Consider the following 21,846-nt stretch of genomic DNA (forward strand, 5'->3'; position numbering starts at 1 on the left):
TCAGAAGAGTCAGAAGTCACCTGGAGCAGGGAGGGAGGGCCAGGCAGGACAGACTGAGTCCTTGACCTGCTCTTGCACATTCAGGGCATGGCAGCAGAGGCTTGTCCAAGCACACAGTTATTCCCCAGACAAGCAGCAGCACAAGCAGAAGAGCTGCAGCCTTGGCACTTCCCAGGCACGCTGCCCCTCGCTCTTACCTCGATGTCAGGGATGTCGTTCAGGTTGAGAGGGCAGAGCACATAGAAGATCCTGTTGCACTTGTAGTCCTTGGAGAAGCGAGGTGTGTCTATCACAGCCTTCACCTGGTGCAGCACCTTGCCAAAGGGGCCTTCAAATGATGTAGGAGCAGAGGCTGGAGTCAAGAGAGAAAGAGAAGGATCATAAGGCTGAGTCAGGCCAAGTGTTTCTGAACTAGAAGTGCAGTCCCTTTAAGCAGCTTTCCTCATCACATGAGGAGTGCTGCAAGTGCCAGAGAGACACAGCACATGGAGCTTCCCTCAAAGAACACCTGGGGCTGCACATATTGGTCACTTGGAGACCTTGCTGCAACCTCCTTGCAGGAGACATCCTCCACAACCAGACATGCAAGAGCAGAGATCCTCTCTCTGGCCAGCCACAGGCCAGGAGCCCTGCACAACCCAGAGAGCTCACAGGGTCATGCTTGGAGAGGCATCAGTGACAGCTCAGACCTGGCCCTGCATCAGTGCTGAATGTACCCACTGCTTGTCTAAGCTCTTCTGCTATCTGTGGTTGACCTTATGTTCCCTCAAGCACCTCCAGCCAAGATGCCAGCCTGCCTCTGCCACCCAGCCCAAGTCCTGTGCAGCACAGCTGGAGGGGCTGCAAGAGCCAAGGCTTCCATGGAAGTGCCTTCAGCCATTTATCTGCATCATACCTGGCAGCAGGAACTGGAAGGGAAAGTTGTGCTCTCCAGCTGTCAGGACCCCTGCAGGAAACAAGAGCAGAAGGTAAGTGGGAGAGGCCACTGCCTTGGAATTGTGTGATCTTGTGGAGAAGATGATCTGGAGAGAGAGGCCACCAGCCACACACAACTTCAGCTGCCCACAGCCCACTGGACAGCTCCAGATCCAGAGAGCAGTGCTTAAGTCAACAGGAACATCTGCTACCCCCTGCCTCTCCCTGGGACAGGAGGTGACTCAGTGACTGCTTCTACCTAAGACACCCTGGCAGTAAGGGAGTTTGGGGCAGGGTTTAAGGGATCTCAGTGCCACAGCAAGTGGTTAGCCCCAGATGACTGACACAAGGCATGGAGAAGGGATGCTGTGTGTTTGTCTCCCCTGAAGCAAGCCACAGCCAGTCAGGGGAAGGTGAGAAAGCACAGGCACTGTCTAAGGGTGTTAAGGAGGTCTGGTGGGCATCAAGCTGCCATAGCCTTAGCCACATGCTAAGCCCCACACAGCTTGTGGAGTGTTCTGGAGCTGGACCCAGAGGTCCATCTCTCAGGCCTAAGTCCCCACTCTGGTCCCAAGAAGGGACCTGCACCACCTCAGCTCAGCTGCTTGTATCTGAGGATCAGATCTGCATAATGTTAAAACCTCAGCACTGGTTTTCTCCAAGCACATCCCACTCTGCAGCAGTGGCCTTGAGGGCTCAGCCCAGAGCCAAGCCTCAGCACATGGCTAAAACTGCTACAGACTCCAACCCCCCCCAGCCCCCTCCACCCTCTGGCACTGCCACCCAGATTCCAGATGCCCTCCCAGGGCAGCAGGAGGGCTGACCTGCACTCCCAGTGTGATCCCAAAGTTGCTTTCAGTAAGAACCCCCCTGATGTTTATCTGCATCTGTTAAACAGCAGAGGTTTCCTAGGAGGCCTGGGTACCTCTGAAGTGATGCTGTGTTTATTCTGCAGGGTAGGACGTTGATGGAGATACAAAGACTCCAGACTGGGCTCTTCTGTCGAGGCAAGACAGAGGAGACAGCCTGCCCCTTGGCAATGCCGGCTCTGCACAGCTGGCAGCAATGCAGCCCTGGTGTCAGGGGTCTGAAGTGGATTACACCACGGGGAGAGGTGGGAGAAGAGAAGGGTAAACCCCCACCCCCACCCCCCCGTGGTCCAGGCAGAGCAGGGCTGGGTTTGGCGTTTGCTTCAGGTCAGGAGAAGCTGCCCCCCTGCTTGCTCAGCCACCCCCCAGCTGGGGTGCATCCTGCCTGCAGCACAAAGGCAGCACGAACAATGCAGCAAAGGCAGGGCCGGAGGAAGCCAGGAGATGTCTGTTTATAGCCTTCGTCAGGGTTTGCTGCTTCCCACCGCCACACCCAGAAGGTCTCCCTGGTGATTGCCCTCCCGGGCCCCCAGAGCAGCCCGGGTTATGTAGGCTAAAATGCAACCCCTGCTCCTGACACCAGGTGGAGGCCCACAGCCAGGCACGGCCCAGCCTGGGGAGCTGAGCCGGGCATGGAGCTGTGCAGCAGCTTCAGCTTCCCTGCGCAGCCTCCTGGCTAAAGGCAGGGCCCCGAGGTGCAGCAGGTGCCTCTGCCCCTTGCTTATGGGGCAGAGCCTGCTGAAGAGCAGTGACCTGACTAACCCAGTGCCTGTTCCTGCCTTTCACTGGGCACATCCCAAGCCCATCTTGGACCCCATCCCAAGCCCATCTTGGACCCCATCCCATGCCCATCTTGGACCCCTTATCCTTACTCGGGGAATGGGAATCAATAAACTGGAGTACATCAGCTCTCCAGTGCAGCTTCTGCATTGCAGTAAGCAGACCTCTCCCCTTCTGCTCTGCTCGGACCCCACCTGCAGCACTGCCTCCAGTTCCAGGGCCCCCAGCACAAGAAGGACCTGGAAGTGTTGAAGAGGGTCCAGAGGAGGCCATGGAGATGATCAGAGGGCTGGAGACCCTCCCCTGTGGGGACAGGCTGAGCGTTGGGGCTGTTCAGCCTGGAGAGGAGAAGGCTCCAGGGAGACCTTAGAGCAACCTTCCAGTACCTGAATGGGCTCCAGGAGAGCTGTGAGGGGGAATTTTGACAAGGGTTGGGAGCAACAGGGTGAGAGGAAATGGACTGAAGCTGGAAGAGGGGAGATTTAGACTGGATGTTAGGAAGAAAGTCTTTAGAGTGAGGGTGGGGAGACACTGGAACAGGCTGCCCAGGGAGGTGGTGGATGCCCCTCTATAGAAGTGTTCAAGGCCAGGCCAGATGAGGCTTTGAGCAACATGTGCTAGTGGGAGGTGGGGGCTGGAACTGGATGATCTTTAAGGTCCCTTCCAACCCAAACCATTCTATGGCTTGTTCTGTCTGAAAAGGAGAGGGAGCAAGTCCTGCTCCTGCAATGTGAAGGGAGATGGGAGTCCCAGGGGTAGTGGTCACTGAGATTCCACAAAGGTCTGGTGACTTTCCTGCTGACTGACCTGCAGAGCCCCAAGTAAATATGCAGAGAGTGATTTGAAGTCTCCTTTTAGGAACATGAAGCTTAACAATCTTTCTAGGACCCTTAGGAAGAGCTTACAGAGTCCACAAAGCAGAAGTCTCTCTCCTGCACTACAGGCAGCACAAGCTAACAAGGTCATCAAGCCCCTGCCTAGCTCATGTGCACCAACAGAAAGCTGGGCTGGAAGTGAACCTGCAAGCACTTCATGTTCACAGTTTCTAAGCCCCTGCAGAAAACCAGAGGTCCTGAGAGCTGCTCACTACAGCAGCACAGAGCAAGACAACGTGCTCTCCCAGCAATGAGCATGGCCAGCACCCCTGGCAGAGGACATGTCTTGGCTGTCAGAGCACTGCCTGACTTGGTGGCACAGTTTTCACACTGGTGGCCCAGCCTCTGAGCAAATCACCAGGTAAGAACTGCTCACAGGTCAGTATGGACTATCCTGATAGCTCAGACAAGCACTTTCCTCAGCCTGTGACCCTAGCTGCAAATCCCTCCTGCAGCTCTTGCCTGCAACAAGCTGCCCATAAGGGCTGGGAAAGGCCATTCCTGCTCATCACAGCCAAGCCCAGCTACCCCAGACTGAAGGTATGCCCTCTCACAGCTCACATGGACTAAGGGCATTGCAGCACTGCTTAGCTCACAGTCATGAGAGCCCAGACCTCAGCCCTGCACTGAGCCACAGAATGCAGTGAGCTCCATTCTCCACTCCATTAAGCAGAGAGATGCTGCAGGCAATCAGCAGTAGCTCTTGTTTTCAGATCTGCTCCTTCCAACCCACACTCTCTTTACCCTAAAGAGTGAGAGGCATCTTTATGCCAACCCTGAGATCCTCCACAGACAGGGAGTTTGCCAGCAGGCTTGACCATGCCCAAGCCAGCCATGTGCTCAGGTGGCCCAGAAGGCCAACAGCACTGTGGCCTGGCTCAGCAACAGTGTGACCAGGAGGAGCAGGGAAGTGATCCTGCCCCTGTACTGGGCTCTCTTGAGTCCCCCATTACAGTGGGCAGGGAGGTGGCAGCTGCTTTGAAACTCCCCAGGTGGCAATGCTGCTCCTGAAGGCTGGGCTCCCATTTGCAAGCACTGACTGGTGGTGTTCCAGTGCCAAACCCCTGCCATCTCCCTTGTCCCTGCCACCCTGTGAGCATGGGCAGGGCACCGTGCGACCAACACCCAGGCACCTTGTGCGTGGAAGACAGCAACAAAAACCACCTCAGCTCCCTGGGAAGAACCCTTGCAGTGCTCACCCATCCTGCACCAGGGCAGGACATGGCACTGTGTCCCTGCAAGCCACACACAGCCTTGGACAGATCCCAGATGCCAGCAGGGGAGATGCAGCATCGTGCACGGAATGCAGAGCTGTTCTGCCTGCCCAGCTGCAGCTGCGGTGCAGCTCCAGCATCCCCAAGCAGCAAGGGGCACACAAAGCCCATGGGAAGCCACTCTTTGCCCCTGTGCCTCCAGCCCTGAGAGCTTCCAAGGAAAGACCCAGGCCACCTAATGTGCTTCTTTCACTTGCAAGGTGACTGTGCCACAGAGGCTGCTGTTGGCAGCAGGCGGAGGTGAGAGTCCCCTCTGAAGGTGCCGATGCCCGGGAGGAGCAGCCCCTGCTGAACGCTGCTCTCTCAGCTGCTCCTGAACCAGAAGCTCTGCCAAACCAAGCTGTAGACTGCACACAGGCAAGGGCAGGTCAGCAGGAGTTCAGCACGGCTCAGGGGGTCTCTGGCAGCCCCACGCAGCAGGCTGCAGCGCTCCCGAGCCGCCTGGAGGCGCAGGGCGAGGGGAAAGGGCTGGGCAAGCCCCGGCGGCTGCCGAGCCCTCACCTCCCCGCTCCCAGGAGCCTGCACAAAGGCCACAGTGTGCTCGGCTGCCGAAAAGCTCTTCCTGAAAGTTTACATGTGGCTAAAAATACCCTGGGAAAGTCATTAGGCAGCAGAGGCAGCTGGATTAGCAGGGTCCTGCTGCGGGGCCGTACCTGCAGCAGCCTTTCCTCTAGATAGGCGCCCAGCCAGCAGAGCCCGGCCACCCCCACACGGCCCTTGGAAACAGCCTCCCTAAACATTCCTGAAGGGAAGGGAGCTGCTGCCCCAGACAGCCCGTGAGAAAACAGATCTAGACAGCAGGAGCAGCAACAACATGCCGAGGAAGGGGGGAAGAGTCAGCTTGCAGCGAGAGGCGGAGAGCGACCTTGGAGATTTCCCTGGATGCAGCGGAGATTTGTTTGGGAGCGAATGGAATCTCCTGCTGACAGCTCAGCTGCTCCCCCCTGCTCCACACTTGGGCAGCGATTTTGCTCAGGCCTGTGGAGGAGGCCTGGGAAGACTCCTGCAGAAAAGAAACACCTTGATCCAGGTCCCCAGAACCTCCCCTGTGGGGACAGGCTGAGAGGGTTGGAGCTGTTCAGCCTGGAGGAGAGAAGGCTCCAGGGAGACCTCAGAGCAGCCTTCCAGTACCTGAAGGGGCTGCAGGAGAGCTGGGGAGGGACTTTGGACGAGGGCTGGGAGTGACAGAATGAGGACAATGGCTTGGAGCTGGAAGAGGGGAGAGTGAGACTGGAGAGGAGGAAGAAATTCTTGAGAGTGAGGGTAAGGAGATGCTGGAACAGGTTGCCCAGGGAGGTTGTGGATGTCCCCTCCCTGGAGGGGCCAGGTTGGATGAGGCCTTGAGCAACCTGGGCTGGTGGCAGGTGTCCCTGCCCAAGGCAGAGGGGTTGGAACTGGATGATCTTTAAAGGTCCCTTCCAACCCAAACTGTGCTATGATATTATGTGGCCAGAGCCAGGCAAGGCTTCCCTGCACAACTAGAGCCAAGCTCACTCGGCCACAGCTCAGGTGCTGAAAGGGTTTGAACTCCTCAGAGCAGTGCAGCTTCCTTGGCCAGTGCTGCCAAGCCCTTGTCCAGGCAGTGCCAGCAGCCAGAGGAAGTCACAAGCCACCATCCAAGGGCAATAGGAAGCTGCCTGCCCACACCCTGCCCTGCCAGTAGCCAGCCAAGGGCTGGGAAAGGTCCTCTGGCAGCCTCTGTCTGGGCGAGAGCAGGGCAGGGATGGGCTTCAGGAGGAACCAACCACAACACTGAGCCCTGCCTGCTGGGCTTCCCAGGGCTCTTCTGCAGCCTTCCCAGTTAGTGGCCCATGCAAACAGTCTGTACTGGTGGGGGCAGATCTGCCTGGGCTGCAGGCTCACACCTGTGCCACCACAGGGATGCTAACATCCCCTCCATGTTTAGCTCCTCCATTCCCAGCATCTCCATGCCTGAGGAGGTGGAAGCCATGAGGCATCACAGCTATCTCTCCATGAGCTGACTACCACCACCAAGTCAGAACCTCCAAGTCAGTGCCAAGGGAAGAGAAGCCAGAAGAGGGCTGGGAGATGGCTTGGCCAGTGATGCAGCAGCACGACAGGCTCAGACAAGCTCTGTTACTCACCCTGTGAAGTCACAGGCTCTGGTGGGGTGGGAGAGGCAGCCCAGAGGGTGAGCAGTCTGCCAGGCCAGGCAACACCACTCCTCTCTGCCTCACCAGGCTTTGTCCACAGCTAGGCTGGGGCACACCAGCAGAATATTCTGTGCATCTCTCCCTCCACCCCTGAAGGGGGAACTGCTTTTTGCTCTGTACCCACAACGAGGTGTCCCTGAACCCCAAGGGCAGGAGCCCAGGAGCTGGCAAAGCGGGGCCCCTGTCCCCAGCTCCAGCTCTCCCTGCCTGGACCGTGCAAGAGCAGCAGTGGCTGGGCCCCCTCCTGCTGCACAGGTGGACACTAGAGCAGGCACAAGCTGCACCTTTGGAGTACTCATTTTTTGGTTCTCCTAGTAGAGGAGCAGCAGGCTGGGCCATATGGCAGCTTCTCTCTGGCTGCTTAAAGAGTGAGGCATTAACTGTGCTGGCCAAATCACGTAGCACAGAGAGGTACCCGGTGCCTGCTGGTTCTTCTGCCATCACTTGGAGCAATGTAGCCTTCCTGCTGCCTAAAACCAGCCCTCCTGCTCCCCTGGGGAAAGTGAGCTCCTCTGAAGCTGTCAAGCTAGGCTGGCAGCAGTGCTAATGACACACAGCTCAGGTATTCTCTCCAGGCTCTCCAGACAGGACAGGAAAGCAGCAGGTTTGTGTTTCCCATTTTTGGGTGGAGAAACTGGGAGCTCTGCCTCTGTACTGGGCTACAGTGCTGGGTCCTGCACTTGAGTCACATGAAAGGTTCAGGCTTGGGGCAGAGTAGCTGGAGAGCTGCCCAGGAGAGAAAGGCTCTTGATCAATAGCTGTTAAGTATGAGCCAGCAGTGTGCTCAGGTGGCCAAGAAGGCTAACAGCATCCTGGCCTGGATCAGCAAAGGTGTGACCAGCAGGAGCAGAGAAGTGATTGTTCTGGGTTCAGTTGTGGAGCCCTTACTACAGAGCATTGAGGGGTTGGAGCAGGCCCAGAGAAGGGCAACAAAGCTGGGGAAAGGTCTGGAGAACAGGGCTGGGGAGGAGCAGCTGAGGGTGTTCAGCCTGGAGAAAAAGAGGCTGAGGGGAGACCTTAAGGCTCTCTACAGCTCCTTGAAAGAAGGCTGGATCCAGGTGGGGGTTGGTCTCTTCTCCCAAGTAACAAGTGACAGGATGAGAAGAAATGGCCTCAAGCTTCACCAGGGGAGGTTTAGGTTGGGCATTAGAAGAAACTTCGTCACTGAAAGGGTTCTCAAAGACTGGCACAGGCTGCCCAGGGAGGTGGTTGAATGCCCATGCCTGGAGGTGTCAAAAAGAGGCAGAGCTGTGGTGCTGATGGCCATGGTTTAACACCAGCCTTGGCAGAGTTAGAGTATCACTGGACTTAATCATCTTAAAGGCATTTTCCAGCCCAAACCATTGTGTGATTCTACAGGGTCCCATTTCCCCAGCTGCTGAACAAACTGGCACTCCCTGGAGCCCGCAGCCAGCACCCTGCTCACCCCTGCCTTCCTTGTCCACTTCTGCAGCCCAAACACTGGACTATTACACATTGAAAAAAAAAAAAAGAGAAAGCTCTTGTAGGTCACAGGAGGCTGCCCCAGAGAGGTCAGCTGGGAAGCATTAGTTCTGTCTGTGCCAGGCCACTTCAGGCAGTGCTGGGCCACCGCAGCTCTAGCGTGAGGACTGCACTTCAGCCTGGGGTGGATTAAGCTAATAGAGGGGATTACAAACAGCAACAGAGGAGGGTGAACAGACACATGTGCTGCTGCCACCCCTGCCCTGCTGCAGGCACCGTGCTCAGGAGGAGCAGCAGCAGAGCGACCTGCCAGCACCCACCGCCAGACCTGCCAGGGGAGGCACTCTGAGCTCGGCGCGGCCGGGCCGGGAGCGCTGCCGGGCCGGGAGCGCTGCCGGCGGTAAGCAGCCCTGCAGCTGAGCAGAGCTGCACAGGGCACCGAGGGGTCACGGTCCCCGCGGTCCCCAGCAGGCTCCCAGCTCCTGCTCAAAGCGGCAGCTCGCTCCGGCTGGATTTGCATGCACGCAAACACGCAGCAGGAACAACCTCCAGCGCTCTGATGCGGTTAGTGCTGCCCGGAGAAACCTTTCTGCGGCACAGGAGGGGCAGGGGGAGGAAGAACACACAGCAGAAAGCCCAGCACTGAGGCCAGGGTAAAAGGTCCACCGCTTGCAGAGCTGGGTCAGCATTTTTCAGTGGCATTTGCAATGAATTAGCAGGACCTGGCAGCAGGGCAGCACTGCACAACCCTCTGAGGATTAACAGTGATCTATTGAGGCAAGAGGCTGGGAAGTGCTGAGGAAGCTGTTGTGACCCAAGGCAATTGAAGCTCCTTCCATATAGTTTTCCTGATCTGAACCTGCAGTTACTGCTCCTGAATATGGCAGCAAAGAAGCTGGCACCAGCACATCCTTATGGGCCCACCCCTGCCCTCACCTGCCCAGGAGCACTACTCACTGCTTTGCTGCCTCCTACTCACAGGGACTCCTGAGCACAGAACAAGAGACCCAGGCCTTTTTGAGCAGGGCTGCTTGTGACAGGAGAAGGGATGATGGTTTAAACTGAAAGAGGGAGATTCACACCAGAGAGAAGGATGAAACGTTTGACACCGAGGGTGGCGAGACCCTGGCCCAAGTTGCCCAGAGGGGTGGGAGATGCCCCATCCCTGGGACTACTCCAGGCCAGCTTGACAGGCTCTGAGCAACCTGCTTTAATTGCAGATGTCCCTGCTGACTGCAAGGGGGGGTTGAACTAGATGCCCTTTAAAGGTCCCTTCCAACCCCAACCATTCTATGATCCTACAGAGTCTCTCAGTGGCTCCTCAGTCAGGTCACCAAGCTTTGAAAATCCACCTGGAAGCAGGCTCACCACCCCCTGCCAACTGTTGGCTGTGAAGGTGTTGTGCCAGGCAGGCAGAGCACCACCCCAGGGAAGAGGTGCTGCACAGCTGCCCCTTGCTAGCTCTTTGTGCACGAAACCTGCCAGCAGAGGAAGCGCCTGGAGCAGCCAGGAATTCCCCCGCGGCGCTTTCTAGCTCCCTAACAAGCTGCCAAAAGGAAGGTCAGCTGGAAATCACAGCCAGCTCCCTGCAAGGCATCAGCTCAGGTAGGCTTTAAAGGGAACAAACCACTTCTCCCCTTCCCCCCGGTCAGGGTTGGAAGGGACCACAAGGATCATCTAGTTCCAAGCCCCCTGCCATGGGCAGGGACACCCCACACTAGATCAGCCTGGCCAGAGCCTCATCCAGCCTGGGCTTAAACACCTCCAGGGACAGGGCCCCAACCACCTCCCTGGACAACCCATTCCAGGGCTTCACCACTCTCATGGGGAAGAACTTCCTCCTCACCTCCAGCCTCAATCTCCCCACCTCCAGCTTCATTCCATTCCCCCCAGTCCTATCATTCCCTGACACCCACAAAAGTCCTTCCCCAGCCTTCTTGTAGCCCCCTTCAGATCCTGGAAGGCCACAATGAGGTCACCTCAGAGCCTTCTCTTCTCCAGACTGCACAGCCCCAACTCCTTCAGTCTGTCCTCATAGGAGAAGTGGACCTGGGGCTGCTCAGCTCAAAGAGGAGGAGGCTGAGGGGACATCTTATCAGTGCTGGCCAAGATCTAAGGGGTGGGTGTCAGGAGGATGGGGCCAGACTCTTCTCAGTGCTCCCCAGTGACAGGACAAGAGGTGCTGGGCATGAACTTGAACATGGGAAGTTCCATCTAAACATGAGGAGGAACTTCCTGCCTGGATGCCTTCCTGTGTGACCTGCCCTGAGTGACCCTGCCCTGGCAGGGGGGGATGGACTCAATGATCTCCATAGGTCCCTTCCAACCCCTGCCATTCTGTGATTCTGTGACCTGCTCCTCTCCCAGGGAACGAGGGCAGAGCTGCAGCAGGGAGGGGAGGAGCAGGAGGCCTCAGCTGAGCTGAATGACTCCATTATACTGGATCAAGAGAAGCATCTCTGTCTGAGAGCAGAGGGTACAAGCAGTGCTGTGCTGGCTGGCACTGCTGTACTTGATCTCCTGCACCGCTGACACCTGGAGAAACCCAACACCCTCCCCCCATGGCAAGGTTCCTCCCACCCCTATTGCACTGCTTTGCAAAAAGAGGACCTAAGAAAATAAGCACCAGGGAACAAGTGTCCAAGTCAAACTCAGGTCAAGTGGGAAAAGCAAACCCTGCCTTGGCCTCCTCTCTGGGAAGCAAATAATCAGCCTCCCCTGAGAGCCACCGCGGGCCCAGCAACCTCCCTGGTGCTGCAGCGTGTCCTCCAGCCAAGAAGGGAGGTGAGGGGCTCCAGAGCAGCTCAGCACTTCCCTACAGCCTCTCTGTAAACAGCCTGAGTTCCTGAAACCTCTGCTCCGTGTGAGTGCCCAGGCTCCAGCACAGACCCTGCACGACCCCCCCAGCAGCTCCTGGGCCCCTGCTCAGCCCCAGCAAGAGGCTTTCCCAGAGCATGGACACAGCACTGCTCAGGGGCCAGCACCACACCAGCACAGACACAACCGAGGTCCTCTGAGGCAAAGCCACCAACCTGAGCTGCTCCAGCAGCAAGACTGAGCCCTCTGCACCCTAGATGTGCTCTGAGTGGGGTCAAGAAGAGAAATGAAGGGTGAGGCCAGTGCCTTAAATAAGAGCCTTACGTAGCAAAGCAGGCACCTGGGTTATTTCAGGGCCTGTCTCCTTTCTCATACAACCTACAGCCTGAAAAAAATCCACACCAGTGTCTAATACCAGCAACAGCTGATGCTCCAGAGCTGCCCCCTCACTCATCTCAATGCAAAGATGTGTGGGTGCAGTAGCTTGGCATCACTCCCTGATGCTTAAAGAGCAACCCGAGCCTCCGTAGCTGTGCAAAGCTCTCCTCCCCTCCCCCCAGCGTGTCCTCAGAGAGCACTTGGCTGGCTGTTTTCTACACCTACTGCTCAGGATGTGGGAAGGCAGAGAGAGGTGGGGTGGTTTCAGGCTGAGCTTGTCTCCCTGCAGGTCCCCACAGGTGCCAGCTACTCGAGCTGCTCACCAGGGGTGTGCAAGATGGAGATACCTTGGCTGGGTAGCTCTGGGGACACCTGGGTTTCACCTCTCAAGCCAAGGTGATGCTATCAGGCTGGATGAGTCCTCTGTAAGAGTGCTGGGAATGGTGCCTGGCATCATCACCCTGCCCCCAGGCTTGCCCCAGCCTGGCTGCTGCTCACCCCCAAGTACAGCAGGGAGATGCTGTTCCCCCTTGATGTGGGGTTTAAATGCACAGGTTCAAGGAGAGGGAACAGCATTGCTTGAAGAGGGCAACACAGGAACACAAGAGTCCACTGAGGCAGAAGCAAATTCCTCCCCTTCCTCCTCCCTTTTTCCATTAGTGCTGCTGGGAGGTGGGTAAGATGCTCCTGCAGCAGCGCAGGGGCAGCTCCATCCCCCTGAACCACAGCCTCCCATGGTCCCTGCCCTCCCTCCTGCTGTTTGCTTTGCAGGGTGAGGAGGAAGGGGAGGCACAGCCAGCCCTCAGCTGAAGGCATCAGCAGGTATTCACCCAGCACACACACATCAGGACTGCCCCACCACAGCATCTGTCTGCAGCCACAGCACCACAGAATCCCAGCATGATGGAGAGTGGAAGGGACCTCTGGACATCATTCAGTCCAATCCCCTGCCAAATTAGGGTCACCCACAGCAGCTTGCCCAGGATCACAGTGGCCAGGGGTGTTTGGAATCCCTCCAGAGAAGGAGACACCACAACCTCTCTGGGCAGCCTGCTCCAGGCCTCCAGCACCCTCACACCAAAGTTTTCTTACCTGTTCAGATGGAGCCTCCTGGGCTCCAGCTTGTGCTTGCTGCCTCTTGTCCTGTCCCTGGGCACCACTGACAGGAGTCTGGCCCCAGCCCCTTGCCCTCTACCCTTTAGCTCTTGCTGAGCATTGCTCAGATGCCTTCTGGGGCTGCTCTTCTCCAGGCTCAACAGCCCCAGGGCTCTCAGCCTTTGCTCCTCACAGAGCTGCTCCAGGCCCCCCAGCATCCTTGTAGCCTCTGCTGGACTCTGTCCAGTAGTTCCCTGTCTCTCTTGAACTGGGGAGCCCAGAATTAGACAATACTCCAGATGTGGCCTCTCTGTGGCAGAGCAGACTGGGAGGAGAACCTCTCTCAATCTGCTGGCCACACACTTCTTACAGCACTGCAGGAGACCATTGGCCTTCTTGCCCACAAGGGCACACTGTTGGCTCATGGGCAACTTGTTGCCCACCAGCACTCCCAGGTCCCTCTCCACAGAGCAGCCTTCCAGCAGCTCAATCCCTCACCTGTACTGGTGGAACCTCTAACCTTTGCCTGTGGTGCTTGCTGCTTTTCACCAGAGGCTGGGCAGTGCTGGCCAGCAAAGGAGTCATGGGCTGGCACTGGGCTCCTTTGGGGTCATGGCTTGGGAAAGCTTCCAGCTCCATCAACTGACCTGGCTCCCTGGGCTCCTGCCAGCACCCAGAGAGCAGGGTCCAGCCCAGTGCCCCAAAAGCACAAGACTGCCTCACCTTCTACCCCCAACCAGTGTGAGAGGCACCTCAAGGAGCACTGGGTCTGCCTCCCCAGAGGCAACTGCACCCCAGACTGCCTTGGTGCCAGATACCAGAGCAGCCCATTCCTGCCAAACATTCCTGGTCAGAGCCACGGGGAGAGGGACGGCTCTGCTCTGAGCAGAGCAGGCACCAAGGGACAGCCCATCTGGCTGGAGCTCCTCCATGCTCTGTTCAGGAAAAGGGCAGCTGAGAGCTATTCCTGGGGAGCCTAAAACCCTGTGGCTGAGTCAGTGTCAAGCCCCTGCCCTGCTGCTCATGTCCCTGAGGCTGTCACACGACTCCCCTTGCAAGTGCCAGCCATGCTGTGCCAGGATGCCAGGCTGCCAGCAGCCCCAGCAAAGACAGACAGGGCCATGGAGCAGCAGGCAGGCTTGCCCCTGCTTCCTGGGCCCAGACATGGCTCAGGGTCATACTGAGGGCTGTGACAGCAGTTATCTCACTTCCCTGGCTGTGGGCTGGAGTCCTGCCAGCCCCCAGGGCTTTTGTTCCCATATCCACATGGGCCAGTGTGGCAGCAGCAAGGGACAGGATCAGAGCTGGCTCTGGGGGAGGACTCAGGTCCAAAGGCAATGCTGACACTGCCCTTGGTCAGCCACATCCCATCACTCACTCCCCTGTGTCCTCAGAGCATGGGAAGAGGTGTGTGGGATCACCATGGCAAGCCCAGGATGGTAACTCCTCAGTCACACAAAGAGCAAATGCCCCACGGGTGCTGCCCTTGGCTGGGATCCCACCCACAGGGACCACCCCCCTCTCCCTGCTTCCCTGCAGCTGAGAGCTCCCAGTGGTTGTGTCCACTCTGAAGTGGAAAGCAGAAGAGCAGAGGTCATGGACTGTAAGTACCTGGCACACTGCCTCGGGCTGATTGCTGCTAGCTGGGAGCAGGCTCTTCCCAGAAGTGCAGCGTGGCTTTGCCAGGCAGGACAGCACCGACATGACAGCACCTCAGCTTTGGAGCACAGGACCCACAGGCCTCCAGCACACACCTTCCCTTCATTACATCTCTGGTAAGTCAGGAACTGCCATTTTTCACCTCACATGCCTGGAGCTGTGGCAGCTCTGAAGACTTCAGCTGCCAGCTCCATGAGCAGCTGCAGTGCAGAGGGAGCAGCCCAGCCCTGCCACCCCAGCCCTGGGCACCCACTCAAGCCTCAGCCTGGCAGAGTCTGCAATGCTGGCAGCTCACAGATAGCAGCACAGCACTGAGCCAGATAAACTGCCTGGGCCCTAAAACATTGAGAACCAACAGACTGGGGCTTCCCATTGACAGCTGAAGGGCTGGGAAGTCTTTGTAACTCAGGCCTTCAAAGGGGCTGTGCCAGAGTCACCAAAGCATGCATCATCAATGCATTTTCCTTCCATCCTTCCCAGTCCATGCTGGTCCTAGTTGGCAAGGGGATGGCTCCCAAGGGCAATCTCACAAGAACCAAGTGCTGAAGCAGCTATCCAAACCTCCCAGGGGCTGCAAAACCAACGACCAGCACACCCGCCTCTTCCACTCCCATTTCCTCGTTGGCCTTTGCCACTGCTCAGCTTTTACCAGGACAGAATCAGTCAGGTCAGAGTCTTTGGACTTCTGAGCACCCTGCTCTGGTTGAAGATGTCCCTTCATTGATGATCTGGATGAGGGGATTGAGCAAATTTGCAGATGACACCAAGTTGGGAGCAGATGTTGGTCAGTTAGAGAGCAGAAGGGCTCTGCAGAGGGACCTTGACTGGCTGGACAGATGGGCAGAGTCCAACAGGATGGCATTCAACAAGTCCAAGTGCCAGGGGCTGCACTTTGGCCACAACAACCCCAGGCAGTGCTACAGGCTGGGGTCAGAGTGGCTGAGAGCTGCCAAACAAGAGAGAGACCTGGGGGTGCTGATTGACAGCCACCTAAACATGAGCCAGCAGTGTGCCCAGGTGGCCAAGAAGGCCAAGAGCATCCTGGCCTGCATCAGGAACAGTGATGGCTCCCAGCAGGAGCAGGGAAGTCCTTGTGCCCTGTGCTCAGCACTGGTTAGGCCACACCTTGAGTCCTGTGTCCAGTTCTGGGCTCCTCAGTTTAAGAAGGACATTGAGAGACTTGAAGGTGTCCAGAGAAGGGCAACAAGGCTGGGGAGGGGTCTGGAGCACAGCCCTGGGAGGAGAGGCTGAGGGAGCTGGGGTTGCTTAGCCTGGAGAAGAGGAGGCTCAGGGGAGACCTTGTAGCTGATTACAACTACCTGAAGGGGGATTGTAGCCAGGTGGGGGTTGGTCTCTTCTCTCAGGCAACCAGCACCAGAACAAGAGGACACAGTCTCAAGCTGTGCCAGGGGGGTTTAGGCTGGAGGTGAGGAGAAAGTTCTTCACAGAAAGAGTAATTGGCCATGGGAATGTGCTGCCCAGGGAGGTGGTGGAGTCCCCATCCCTGGAGGTGTTCAAGAGGGGATTGGATGTGGCACTTGGTGCCATGGTGTAGTCATGAGGTCTGTGGTGACAGGTTGGGCTTGATGATCTTTGAGGTCTCTTCCAACCTTGGTGATACTGTGCTGACTGCAGGGGGTTGGTCTAGATGACCTTTAAAGGTCCCTTCCAACCTAAAGCATTCCATGGTTATACAGTATCACAGCTCTCCCTTGAACCATCACATATTGTATGCAGACCTGCAGGAGATGGAGAGAGGGTTTCTACAAAGGCAGGTAGTGACAAGGACAAGGAGCAATGGCTTCAAACTGGAAGAAGCTGGATTGAGATTAGACATGAGGAAGAAATTCTTCCTCATGGGGGTAGTGAGGCACTGGAACAGGTTGCCCAGAGAAGTTGTGGAGGCTCCAAGCCTTGAAGGGTTCAAAGCCAGGCTGGATGGGACCTTGAGCAACATGGTGTAGCAGGAGGTGTTCCCTGCCCATGGCAGGGGTTTTGGAACGAGACCTTTTAAGGTCCTTTCCAACCCAAACCATTCTGTGGATTTTCAGCACAGCTGCAGGTTTAAACCTCCCCACAAGTCCACAGTCAGCCTCCAGCTCCCAACTCATCTACGCTCAGTGGCCTGCAGCACCTCATAAAGCCTCTGGGATTGTGCTGCCCCAGCATTCACAGCAAGGCTCTCTGGCTGTGCTCAGCACCACATCCAAAACCAGGCAGGAGCCCTCCTGGGCAGCTTACCTCCAACTGTAGCCCCTGGGCTCTGAGCCAGGCCAAGGGGAGAGCCAAGTCAGCTGTCTCCCTTCTCCAGGGCCCAAGGGCAAGCGGCGCTCTCGCCAGTTGCTGAAGGATGAGGTCAGCCTCCCCTCCATGCTGAAAGCTCTGCTTGAAAAATTGCTGAGCTGGCAGAAACTGCCACTTCAGTTTTACCCATTTCCTGTTATTAGATAAAACAGGATCAGAGGGCTGAGCTTCTGCTCCCCTGGGCTTCTGCCATGCTTCAGTCACCAGCACGGCCACTGCCTTCAGCAGGTGAACACTGGCAGGGCTTGGTTTCCTGAGGAGCCAGGGCCCAGCATGAATTATTTGTGGTGGGGCTGACCTATTTACCAGCAGAAAGGCAGCATTCATTCCAGCCCAGATTCCCCAGAGGCTGCTGGGATCACTTTACCCACAGGAAAACACAACCCATCGCTATCTCTGGACATCTCAGCTTGCAGGGGTGTGGTGGTGCTGCCCCAGGCTGCTCCTGCCATGCTCCCAGACAGTTTCTTGGAGGACAAGTGACACTGCCACATCCCTTTCAGTTCAAACTACTCCTGGCCTGCAACTACCTGAAGCTGACCAGCTCTGATCAGTGTTTTGTCACCACCACAGACAACACACACAGGAAGTGGAGCGGAGTGAACCCACAGGGGCTTGAAACAGCAGAGTTGCTGCTGGCAGCTCTGTTTCAGGCAGACCAGGGCCAGAGGATATGCAAGCAGTATTTATGGGGTGGCTGCCAAGTTCTGCAGCTATTCAGGATGCCTCTCTGTGCACAGCTCCTTCTGAGCTCTTGTAATCTCTAATATTGGCTCCTCTCCTCTGTGCACAGGCCAAAGCAGCCTGGGAATACTGCATGGAGAGGATGCTGAAGCCTTGGTGACACATTTCTGCAGACCATCTCAGAAGCACAGGTCTCCACCTCATCTCTGTGGATCTTACCTTTGTCTGCCAGGGACAGAGTGCTGTTGAAGTACTGCTCCTCCACGGTCCAGGCTGTGTCATTGATCTTGTTAGACACCCCACCGGCCCCCACGCAGCTCACCTTGATGGCTGTTGAGAGAAAACACCAAGCTGAGCACTGGGACAACACAAGCCTCAGGGGCAGCCTTGCTCCAGGTACCACAGAGGGGCTTGTGCAGGAGCAGTGCCTCCTGAACACACAGAGAGGATGGGAAAATGGAGCAGAGGAGTCAGGCCATGCTGTCGTTTCAGGAGCAGGGGTTCCCCTTCTTCTCTGCACACTCCCTGCTCCCCCAGATGTTATCACCTTTGAAGCCCTGGAGCTGGCCTCCTGGCACTGAGAGAGCCCTCAGCAGTGATTTCAGCTCCATGAGAGGTAACCCTCTCTAGTTTTCTCCCAAGTGAAGCAATGTCCCTCCCAACACGTGGATCAGCCTGGGCTGACAGCAGAGACCTTTGTGGCAGAGATGCTCTCCTGTACACCTTGGTCAGGCAGGGATGAATAGCAGAGGGTTCTGCTGCTCCCCACTCCACAAGGAGCCAAGCAGCCCACTGAGCATCCCACTGTCCCTGGGAAGAGAAACATGCTCAGTACCAAGCCCACTGGCCAGCTGGAAGAGATGCACAGCCCTGTCTGCAGCAGCAGAGAGCTGGAGCCCCCCCAGTGCAGCCTGAATGAGCTTGGCTGCTGCTCAAGTTCCCAGCCCACCATCCTTCAGGATGTCCCCAGCCCCTGGGAGCAGCTCTGCTTCAAAGGATTGCAGCAGAAGCACTTTGCCCATTAACACCTGGCCTGCATCAGGACCTCCCATCACTGTTTCTCAGCACTTCAAGCCAGAGGCTTCCTCCTCCTGCTAGAGACACAGGGCTCACAGCAAAGCCACACAAAAGGGTCTGGAAGCACCTGAGAGACACCTAGCCCTGCCAGAGCAAGGAGAGCAATCTGAGTTATGTCTGTGCCTTTGCCTTGGGCAAGTCACCCCAGAGCTCACTCTGCTGTGTGGCTTTCAAGATGAGCTACCCACAAGACATTTTCAGTCAGCCTTGGCCAATGCCTATCCTGAAACCAAGCTTTGATGTCGACACTGGGCCAGAGATAGACAAACATGGCAGACAGCAGGAGAGGAGCTGTGGTGCTACCCCCAGGCAGGGAGCATGCAGGCAGACCTGTCCTGGCACAAACTGGGCCACCCTGCACATCCCCTGTTCTGATTCTCACCAAGTTTTGCAACAGCTTCAATGGATCCCACAGAACCCCCTCCCCAGCTCTGCCAGGTGAGTATCTCTGCTGGCAGGAGCTACCAGACAGACTCTTCCTGTTTCACCCATCTGCTCCCTCTGGTCAAGCTGTGTCTCCTAGGAAGCAACCCCCTGGCAGGCAGGTGGCCAATTTGCCTTGGCTTAAGAGCTCTCCCCCTCCCTGCTCCACAAACCTCCTCAGCCACACTGACCTCACCATCTCCACCTATTGACCTCCAAACATCAAGGGCTGCAAGTGGTGCTGCTTGCAGCCACCTTGAACAGCTCTCCAGAGCACCTGCCTGGCAAGTATGACCTTGTCCTCCACACTGACTCAAGACAGGGTGGAAAAAATACACCCAAGTCCAGCCCTCTCTTCAGGGGGAATGCATAGTTCCTACTCCAGTCCCTTTACTGGAGCTCTGCTACCTGCATCCAGGTGGAATGGGCTACCCAGGCCTTGAGGTCTCTCATGCCACAATGAAGAGCAGCCTCCCTTCAACAGATCTCCTGCCATGCCTTCACAGCCTGTCCATGACTTTGAACACCAGAGCCCATTGCAGTCAAAGTGGTTTTATACTCAAGGGCAAAGGTTTTCAGATGCCTGCTCTCATTAGCCAACCATCAATCCAGCAGCAAGGCCAGCAGCACATCAGCCTGCTCCTGGGGGTCTGTGATATGCAGCAGCACCTCCAAGGCAGGGGAAGAACAGGAGAGCATGGCCTGTGATGGGAACTGCCCACACCACACCAGACCTGGTCTGAGCAGGCACACATCCCCTCCTGAAGCAAACCACCACATGGACCCCCCCCTGCTCCCCCTCCAGGTGAGATCCAGTCCTCTCTTTTGCCATATAGCAGAGCCAAAAAACCACATCAGAGTTTCAGCATCAGGAACAGGGAGTGGTTTCAGGAGGGTGGCATCCTCCACATGTTGGTACCAGCTCGGATGCTCCCACCTCAGACACACAGCTCTGGCTCTGGGCTCACAACCAGCTTGTCCCACACCTGTGCAGCACCTCTCCTGTGAAGCCAGGCTGAAAGAGCTGGGGAGAAGAGAAGGCTCCAGCGAGACCTTAGAGCTGCATTTCAGGATCTGAAGGGGACCTCCAGGAAAGCTGGGGAGGGACTGCTCAGAAGGGCCTGTGGGGATAGGATGAGAGGCAATGGTTTCAAACTGGAGCAGGGCAGATTTCGGTTGGGCATCAGGAGGAAGTTCTGCACAGTGAGGATGATGAAATACTGCAACAGGTTGCCCAGGGATGTGGTTGAGGTCCCATCCCTGGAGACATTCCAGATCAGACTTGCTGTGACCCTGAGCAGCCTGATCTAGTTGGAGGTGTCCCTGCTGAGTGCAGGGGGGGTTGGACAAGATGCCCTTCGAGGGTCCCTTCCAGCCTGATGCAATCTGTGAAGCTGTAAAATTTGGATTAGTTCATCTCAAATCCAGCCCAGAGCCAACTCCTCCACTCCCACATCTTCATATGGGAGATGCAAGTGAGAACAGCCCAGCAGAGAACCGCAGAACATTCCCATCCCTCAGGAGCAACAGCCCCTGAGCAGGCTCCCCTCAGCCTGCCTTCACCGCGGCAGTTTATAGCTCTCCACCATCTGTTGCGACGCCCAGACGAGGGCCTGTTGGGCTAACTCAAGCCTCTTGCTGCATTGCAGAGCTGAGGCAGCTCCTGCTGTGGCAGGTGGGTGGCACCTCCAGGCACACCCCCCCCCTTGTGGCCCATCTCCCTTCCCATGGCACACACACCACGGCAACCAAAGGCTCGCAGCCTGACGCTCTGGGCTGGGATGGTGCAACCCCTACAGACCACCACCAGAGTTTAAGTCAGACCATGGCTGGAAGTCTGACTGCAGCTAGTCAAGGAGTTCTCCATCAGAGGAGTTCTGAGGCTTCTCAATTAACCATTGACATCTCAGTCTGGGGTGGTCACAGCCAGCCTGTGCCTACAGAGCAGGACAGCTCCTGGAGGGAACTCCAGGGCTCTGTGGGGTCCCAGTCCTGAGGGCAGCTCTCTCTGCCACATTCCTGACCATCTCACACCCCAGCTGGCAATTCCAGGTATGTGGTGGCAACCCAAGGGGCAGAAACTAACATTTCAAGCCAAAAAGCTTGAAGGCATTTTCACAGCAATAAAGAAACTCTCCCTGTTCCTGCAGGCTCTCCCAGGCTGCCAGCACAGCATTCCCAGGCACACCAAGTCATCAGACACAGGACGAGCCTCAGAGCAGTTCAGGTGGCAGAGGATTTGTTATGGAGCATCTTCTCCAGCCTACTCCAGAAACATGAGCTCCCCATACCTCCCTTGGGAAGAAACAGGATGGCCACACCTCTGAGCAGACACACTGCCCTGTGCCTGGGTATGGAGATCTCCTATCCCAGCAGATCCTCAGGCCTCCACTGAAGGGCTGATACTGGGGACAGCAGGTCCAGGGCAACCAGAGAAGCCCTTCAATCTCATCCCCACAGCCACACAGGAAAGCCAGGCAGCTGCTGGGCTCTCCTTCACCTCAGGTTGTCCAAGAGGTTTCAAAGGCACCCAGTTCAACAGGTCAAACCATGCCTCTTATTCCTAACCAGGCTTTGGAGAAGCTAACCATGAAGTCAGCCCCTCCACGAGCACCCCATGGGCAGAGGATGGTAGTGGGGACTTGCCCAGCTGGGGTGTGGGGGCTGCTGCTCACAGTGCAGGTGGTGGAGGCCACTGGGGCAGCTGCAGCTTAAGCCAGCACCAACAGGACAGGTCTGGCAAGCTGGGACCATCAGAGTGCTGCAGCTGGAGCCACCTGATGTGCAAAGCTCATCGGCCTGACTGCCAGGAAGTGCACAGCCTGACCCTTCCCATGGAAACCTCTGTGCCAAGCTGCACACAGAGCAAGTAAGGGAAGATTCTACACCAGAACAGGCCAGGTTCAATTATTGGAAACCCATTCAAAATGCCTCTGGGATCCAGTGCTACCAGGGGCCCCAGTGACCAGGCTCCAGCTCCCTGTTTACTCAGGCTGCTTTGAATACAGAGAAAAAGTGTGGGGGGGGGGGGGGGGAATTGGAAGGGGGAGGCAAAGAGCAGCAGGCAGAGAAGAAATTA

At 56.8% G+C, this 21,846-nt stretch overlaps 1 protein-coding gene across 1 annotated transcript in view; it reads right to left on the reverse strand.

Annotated features, from left to right (window-relative positions):
• Nucleotides 1-21,846, reverse strand: part of ARRDC1 (arrestin domain containing 1) — a 45,203-nt gene that overhangs the window by 6,887 nt on the left and 16,470 nt on the right. Inside the window, exons 2-4 of the mRNA XM_054174412.1 lie at nt 17,487-17,597; nt 896-946; nt 198-352 (exon numbers count right to left, since the gene is read on the reverse strand). Coding sequence (XP_054030387.1) covers nt 198-352; nt 896-946; nt 17,487-17,597 — 317 coding nt within the window. The remainder of the gene's footprint in view (nt 1-197; nt 353-895; nt 947-17,486; nt 17,598-21,846) is intronic.

This window comes from Dryobates pubescens, chromosome 29 (genome assembly GCF_014839835.1).
Source record: "Dryobates pubescens isolate bDryPub1 chromosome 29, bDryPub1.pri, whole genome shotgun sequence".
Lineage (NCBI taxonomy): Eukaryota > Metazoa > Chordata > Aves > Piciformes > Picidae > Dryobates > Dryobates pubescens.